Source organism: Anguilla anguilla, chromosome 1 (assembly GCF_013347855.1).
Source record: "Anguilla anguilla isolate fAngAng1 chromosome 1, fAngAng1.pri, whole genome shotgun sequence".
Taxonomy (NCBI): domain Eukaryota; kingdom Metazoa; phylum Chordata; class Actinopteri; order Anguilliformes; family Anguillidae; genus Anguilla; species Anguilla anguilla.
The window spans coordinates 77,389,113-77,397,393 of NC_049201.1; the positions used below are offsets into that span (position 1 = coordinate 77,389,113).

At 42.0% G+C, this 8,281-nt stretch overlaps 1 protein-coding gene across 1 annotated transcript in view; it reads right to left on the reverse strand.

Annotated features, from left to right (window-relative positions):
* runx3 (RUNX family transcription factor 3) overlaps window positions 1-6,829 on the reverse strand; it is a 44,244-nt gene extending 37,415 nt beyond the window's left edge. The window contains exons 1-3 of the mRNA XM_035382131.1: window positions 5,305-6,829; window positions 3,312-3,468; window positions 1,033-1,137 (exon numbers count right to left, since the gene is read on the reverse strand). Coding sequence (XP_035238022.1) covers window positions 1,033-1,137; window positions 3,312-3,468; window positions 5,305-5,562 — 520 coding nt within the window. The 5' untranslated portion in view covers window positions 5,563-6,829. The remainder of the gene's footprint in view (window positions 1-1,032; window positions 1,138-3,311; window positions 3,469-5,304) is intronic.
* Window positions 6,830-8,281: the final 1,452 nt, after the last annotated feature.

An 8,281-nucleotide genomic window follows, 5' to 3' on the forward strand; every position in this document is an offset into this window, starting at 1 on the left:
CACCGCCGCACACACACACACACACACACACACACGCACACACACTGATGCGGTGGGCAAAACCTGGTCCTTAATGCACATTAGTGATCCCTCACTCTGCAGCACCACTCCTCCCCCCCCCCCCCCCCCCACCCTTCCACCCTGCGGTCTCCAGTAGCCGATCAATCTCTCAACCCCCTCCCCTGCCCCCCCCCCCCGCCCCATCCCTCCCCCGCCCTCTGGCCGAAGGCTCCGGCAGCATCCCGTCGCCACGGACGCGGCACGCCGCTATCCCGCCCCGCCGCCGGTCCGAGGGTGACTCAGGCGCCCCTTTCGGACGATATAGAGTAAAAAAACACACACACAAAAAAAAAAAAAACTCTATAATCGGTTCCCCTTGTTTGAGTCTCCCGATCTCAAAAATAGGTCCCTCCACCCGCACCCGGCCCACACACCGCCCCCCCCCCCCCCCCCCCTCCCCCCCCGCGCCCCCCCCCCTGCCCAAAAACCGCCTCGCTGCCGTAAAAATAGCCGACTCACGCTGTCATGTGCGCCTCCGGAGCCCTGCTTGGGGACCCCAGCACCGGGCCGGAGAAAAGCGCTCTTCTGTTTTTTGTTTTTGTTTTTTTTTTTTCTTGAATGAAAGAGCGTGCCAGATGGAACTCATCAAAGCCCGCTCTCCGGCAGGGAATGTTTTTGTTGTTGTGTGTCTTACCTCGCCACCGCCATCATCTTCTCCCTGCCATTCTTCGTTTTTTTTTTACTGTCCTTGAATTCCTTTCTTCTGTTTTTTTTTTTTCGGTTGTTAATGCAGTGACCCAAGCCGACCCCCCCCCCCCACCACCACCCATCTCACCCCCTCACAGTAACCGCATGGTAGTTTGAACGGGTAAGGCCGGCGGGGGGGTGGATGGGGGGGGGGGGTGGATCTCTCATACACCCGTATTTGAATTTAGGATGGCGCAGCACAGAAACACACTCGAAGGCGAGCGGGCGGTGCCCTCCTCGTCTCGACCAATCAGAATCAGGGGCGGGGCAGTCCCGGGTACTCACGTCTGGGTTCCCTCGGCCCGTCCACGGTCACCTTGATGGCCCGGTGGTACGTGGCCACCTGGGTGGGACTGGTGAAGACCGTGATGGTGAGAGTGAAGCTCTTTCCTGCATGGAGGGGGAAAAAAACCAGTCCGTCAGTCCGTCAGTCCATCAGTCTATCAATCTATCCATCTGTTAATACATCAGTCTATCAATTCTTCAATTTATCCATCCATTGATACATCAATCTATCAAGTATATCAATCTATCCATCTATTAATCTAATAATATATCAATCTACCCATCTATTAATTCATAAATCTGTCAATACATCAATCTATCCATCCACTAATCCATCAATCTATTTACACATCAGTCTATCAATCAATCATTTGATCTATCAATCTATCAATCCATCAATCTATTAATACATTAAGCTATCGATCGATCCATCAATAAAACAACAAACCAATCTATTGTTTTTTTGTTTTTTTTTTGGTTTATAGTTTATATCTGCATTAACTCAGGTTGTACTTTTTTTTGGTAGTATATTTTTCTTGTTTAGGCCTCACTACATGCCCTGCTTCTACTGATGAAAACTTCAGGATTTTCCCTGCTTCAGAGATGCTGCAAGCACATCCACTGTGTTGCTAACCAGATCCGGCACTCTACTGTTCATTTTAATCAGGCGAATGATCTTTCTCTCGCACAGTAAATCTGGATAAGGGCTGATGCTAAATGAATACAAACAAATTATCAGGAAGTGCCTCACAATAAACAATAAAGATTAAAAAAAAAAAAAAAAAAAAACTGGATGACGGCAAACTGCGTAATTATTTCATGACCGCTTCACAGGAAAACAAGCTGAACGGGGGGAATGCCGGGATGCCGGAACAGTGATACTTATGAAGCCCGTGAATAAACAGCCTATTCACGCATCTGAAGGAATTTGGAGACCGGTATCTGATCGAAAACGATGCATCAAAAGAATCAGAAACGCAGGAAGACCTCCCGCTTGCGATAGGAGCCATCGTGGCAGAGATTAACCGCCAATGTACGACCAGGGGACTCCACGCAGCAGATATGGGTTGTTTATTATTTAACGAGGCTGATGTCAGCAGGGCAGCGACTGTTTTCGCAGGCAAAAAAAAAGAAGATTTTTTTTTATTACTGAGAGCTGCACGCGCCAGCAGCATGAGTATCCAGACCATACGAACATAACCTTGCCTATTCCCAGTGCTGAATGACAGCTCTGATACAAAAATAATCTCTACAAAAAATATAATAATAATAATAATAATAATAATCGAAGGAAGAGGATGCGTCTACGACTGGAACGAACGAAGACACAAACGCCAGGTAGCCTACTTTTAATTCAGAGAGGAGAGGCTTTCTTTCATCAGCCTGCAACTATTTAAGTGTAACGCAAGAAACACACACTAGGCAAGGATAGGGGCCAAAAACGGAAGAGAGAGAGAGAAAGCCGAAAGAATCTCAACTATGTGACCAAGGAATTTTTTAAAGGTGTGTAAACTCGATTTACATAATTTCTGTCTGCCCTATATTTAAATGATCCAAGCAATTAAGCGTCCCCATTGTTGCAGAGCCTTATTTGATAAAAGACAACGGCAGTTTGACGTTATTAAATACGGCGAATGTTCTACATGTAATGGTTCTCATTAAACACTCGATGTTATTGTCCACCACCTGTTTGTTTACCGGAACAGTAAAAAAATAAATGCATTACTGTTAATTTATATATGATTGATAGCTGTCGCACAATAGTTGCGGAGTCACGTGCAGCACAACTATGATGAACAAGCGTCTTGTGGGGCTTGTCGAAAATGTCCTTTTTGTTTTGTGTCTTGCAGAAATATGAACCGCAATGAGCTTCACTTCAGTCGAAGTAAGGTTTCCCTCGCCTGCAAACGGCAAAACACGTCTGGAAGGGCGCAGACCGGTAGCGCAGTCCGTTATTAAAGTATTAAAAATCCACAGAGCTGACAGATCACCTTTAGCTGTATACGTCATTTTCTGTTGCCGCCGTTGCAAGACCTTTCCCTTAACGTTTGCATATTGAATTTATACACTGGTGTTGTGTGACTTGTTGAATATGCAGATTCTACATTGAGGGGACACGAGGTATATTTATGGTGGCAACATTGTAGACATCTAAAAATATTTCTTGAGGGATAAGAGGACATACATTGCTTACTGAACTCTTTTTTTCTACTTTGGGCCGTATCTCTTCATCGTGTTACCGCACATAGAGGAGAGCGGTTTGGGTTGTATTTACGCACCTCTTCCGCTCCTGCCCACGAACCTCAAGTCGTTGAATCGGGCGACTTGATTTTTCATCACGGCGGACGCGTTCCTCAGCTCCGCCGAATAGTTCTCGTCGTTTCCGGCCATCACGGTCACCAGCGTCCCGTCGGGAACGTCGCCGAGAGCGACCACCTGCCAGAAGAATCCCAGATGAAATGTGCCCGTGTAATGCAGGTGCGCAAAACCGTCAAGTTCCCGTAGTTACCATCAGTCAGGCGAAACAACACATCAATATGGCAACGGATAATATAACTAGTAGCAACAAAAACAACAACAATAATAATCAGAATTATAATAATCATAATAACAATAACATATGAAAGATATACAGTGATGATTCGCTGAGTATTAATATGCCGCTGACATTTTTATTTGTATATTTGCTTCTGATATTTGGTAAAGAAACGAAATATCAGGGGACGTGAAGGGGAATTCAGATTTAACTTAATTAAAAAGCAAACATGAATGATTTGTTGCACAAGAAGATTGATTTTTATCAACTATACAAGGACAACCATTCTTCTTGGAAATGTATTTCAACTTCAATTCCCACAAATACATCCATCCAACAAAGATAAAACAATAACTGAGAAAATGTCACGCCGTCTTACTCAAATGTGTATCTTCGATATAAACCTCATATTATTATGTTCAATCAAATATGTGAGATAACAATAGATTACAAATTAACATGATGCACACCAAACGCTTGTTTAAGTAGTACATTAGTGTCACGGCTCTCAGTAAATTTCCACCATATGAAAAATCAGTCTCTAAATGAGCTTGTCTGGACACGATAAAGGTCGCCTAGGAGAGATTCCGTCTGAGAATTAAAGCTGCCGAGCGCAATATGACCATCTCCATTGAGAAAACCGCAACGAAATTATTTTAGTTGACTTTACCCACATACCAAATATTCAGCCTCTCTGACCAATACCGCTTCCCACAAAAAAGGCTCATTCGATTAATTTAAACCCGGACCCCCCACACCCCACCCCCACCGTCAGTCATTGGCACGTTACACCCTCTTTTATGCGGGCCTGTGGCATCAAAATCATATTTAAACCTGGATCTAAATAGATTTGATATATTTAAATAGACATTAATATTACCTTTATTCGTTAGAAATGGCATTAAATATTATCTCTTTTTTTGCTAACGGAACAATGAGAAGCATTCGTGCACTTCAGGTTTTAGAAAACTGACTTTGAGTCGGAGTTATTGTTATTATTTGCACCATCACTATCAGTGAAGCGTAGTTTATAAAAACAAAAATTACATTTCCCCTTTAATAAATTCAGTTTAATTATATATTCGTCCTTAAAAATAAGGAAGTGACAGCCGAAAAATTTTGAAACCCTAAAACAATAATTTAGATAAAAAACAATTAATTAAAAAACAAAAACGTTTGTCATAAAACAAACAAGTTCATCACATCTTAATATTTTTAGTCATATTTTTAAAAAATGGTTTCTGACCGACACCATGCAAGCAGCCGCAATAAAATGCACTGAAACAACTTTGAAACGAAAGGACCGCACGGCTGTGAGCAGAACTGCAATCTGGTTTGGTTGCAACTCAAGCCTCGGTGTTGTATTCTATTGCACTCTATTTGCACTTTCCAAAATATCTCATAAAGTACGTATGAAACTTTGTGTCATCCCCACGATTAGCTCATTCAATTGACTATTCACGCTTTAAGCAGTACGACGCAGCCCGTGACAGTTAGGCTACACTGTAGGCTGCGTGTTCTAATTATTTCGTATGAAAACGTTTGCATTGATAATTCTGTTTGTGTATATATATATATATATATATATATATATATATATATATATACACACAATACATTTCCCATTTAATACATTCAGTTTAATATAATATATATTAAACTATAATAGCCTATATTAAACTGGTGATGGAAATATATATATTCACCACCCAAGAAAGCTACAAGACATGTCTTACCTTAAAAGCTACGGGAAGCGTTTTGTTGCATCTCCAATGCGAAGGTAGGACCGAACAGAGAAAGTTGGGACTGTCCGTCCGAACAAGTTCGCCGGCGTGGTCGGCGAGAACGTCCACCACGGACCTGGCTTCTGGCCGCGTCCTCACCGGTCCAGGGGTGCCCATGGGCCCAGTCCCGTCTCCAATCTTGTTGCAGGGGAACGACGTCGAAGGCGGCGTAAACCGTCTCGTAGTGGTCGGGTCTACGGGAATATGCATCACAACGGCCGGATCAGCACTGATCAGATGGAGTTTAATTAGTTCTTCCACTTGTAAAGAGAACAGTTCGCTACTCCAAGTATCTTTTTTTTAGTTTAGTTTTCTTCAGCCGTCCACTCGGACCGATTTTGTAAGTACAGGCGACAAGTCCGGTAGTTCTTCCGTGATTGGAAGCAGCCTAGAGCGCGCGCAGCACTGATGAATTCACTGCTCCACAGTCCTTCGCCCCCCAGCCAAATGCGCACGCAACCTTCGCACTCGCGTGTACGGAGTCAAAAAACGAAGCGATAAGAACGATGCTCACAGATGCCTGTGCGCCACACTTACAGTTCAGAATGTACCAGCCTTAGAAACATCACCCTGCTCACTTTTTTTTTCTAACTGCACGACTAAGTACAGAAAAAAACCGCAAGCTCCGACCTCTTTTTTCGCAGCGGTTTTTCTGTCGTCTGCTTGCCTATGCAAATAGGATATACTTTCGATTCTGCACGTGATGATGTGCCTTCACTGCAAATGTTATCCAAATTCAAATATTTAAAATGCGAAAAGATCACAAGTCATTCGCTGTATCGGTTCAAACGAATACAAAGTCTCAAAGTTATCGGAATCGCACTGCCAAATTTCGAGAGGCGCGTGGAGTTGAAAAGTCAGTCTTCTGTGTAAATCAAACTATAGGCCTATATAATCCATTTTTCTAACAGTAAGTTTTTTTTTTTTAAATTTAAAAAAGAAGTCGTTCAGACGCTTGCGCCTGTGCCTCGTCGCTGCAGTCGCACCAGCGTTCGTGTGTCTGTGCTCGCTCCTTGAACGAACTTTTTGTCAAAGTCTTCCTTGTCTCCGTGGCGCACGCAAGACAGATATGCTATTCAACAACTTCCGTTCACGTTTATTTTTAAAATGTTCCAGGTGTAATCGCCCAGGCAGTCTTTCGCGCACTGTATAAAAGGCACGTTGCTTTCATACATAAGAAGTTTAGTTCTTTTTTTGGCGTCCTTCTGTTCTTCGGCAACAAGCACAAATGTACGGTGGTAGTCGCCAGTGAGTTAGTTCCTTATCTGATTATGAAGTCAGCAAGCAATGATGGCTATATGAACCGCTCTTGAATTATTTTCTCTCTCTTTCCGCACGTCCAACGTACATATTTGTTCTTCAGCTTTATCTTAAGTAGTATTCCCTCAACGGACTTTGCCGGAGACGCTAACAAAGACGCATTCTCTCGTTGCCTTGCCTTACGGTACTGCGCGAGGAAAAAGTGCAGTAATTTTATTTACTCAAGTGAGTTTAGCGTTCGAAGGTTGGAGAGTGGCGATGATTTCCACCAATGAGCCGGCTGGGTAGGGCCAACCCTGGACCAATCAAAGCCTCCCGTTTATAGGCGAAGTGAAAGCTGTCTCGTCCCCTCTTATTTTCGCTTGCCACATTTTTAACAGCTGAAATGATGTTCACCAACAATTTTCTTAGTTTGAGATCTATTTCGTGTTTATTTAGATATAAAATGCCATAGACAAGCGTACGTTTGGATTTTTTTTTTGACTGTGAAAAGTACACTCCATAAATATATACACAAATAAATTCTCTATAGGGTAGTATAGTTTTATTAGCTTCCCGTCTCATAAGTGTTAATTTTTTTTATAGCTGAATCACTAAGTGTTTATGCAGAGTCCTTTTATTTTTACATCAACATTAAACTATGTGTTCACGGCAAAAGATTTGTTTTAAAGAATTTGTTTTCCTGCTATACCGTCAACTGGAACAAAAGGGGGACAAACGATCGAGCATCGTTTGTATTCATAATTAATTCTTCCTGATTTTATTTTTTTGCTTGAATAAATGTGCAGTATCTCTCCACCCCCCCCCCCTCTCTCTCTCTCTCACACACACACACACACACGCACACACACACAGTTATTTACGCCATTACTCTCTGCATATCTGCCCGTAAGTTTGACTGCCTTCACGTGAGAATATGGATAACAACCCTGACGTATAATTTATTCATGAAAAAATTAGGAGGGCGGACCCGTTGTCAGTAACCATTGCGAGTAAAATCAGTGTTCCAGTTGCAAATTCCTATGAACATAATCTGTTCAATTGCTTCACTGTTTAAAAAATACGCATCTCGTGCCAATGCGTTTAAAACACAATGCGGTAGTATTTATATATGTATAGATTAAATGATAAAATATCAGTTTCCTGTATCCCGACAATTGTTGTCGTTGTTATTTTATTTTATAGTAATTTTTTCTATTATTCTTATTTTACAGAATTAGGTTTTGTAATTTAGACGGACACATCAAGCGCGTTCCTCTGTCGTTCAGTGAGCATTCTTAATTTTTGTAATTAATTCGGTCTCTAGGCACGGCGGTTTTCAGTTTGCAAATATTTGAAGTGAATTTGGGTAAGCTGATCACAAAAATAAAATTATATTAAAACGTAGTTCGCATCGGAGAACTAATTTTGCTGCTTGCGGATTGCCTGTAACCTCTTATATTGCCGCGTTCCATTTGTTTATTTACTGTGGGCGCGCGGTTGTCGCCCGTACTGGCTACAACCCCAATTCAATTTAACATATTAATGATGAATACGGCATTTAATAATAAATCCCACGCTAAAAAATAAAATAAAAACATTAACATGCATAGCATTGTGAGTTTGTCTTTTGGTAATTATTTGGACATTGAACATAATTGTTTTAGTTAAATCAAATTGTTCAATTAGA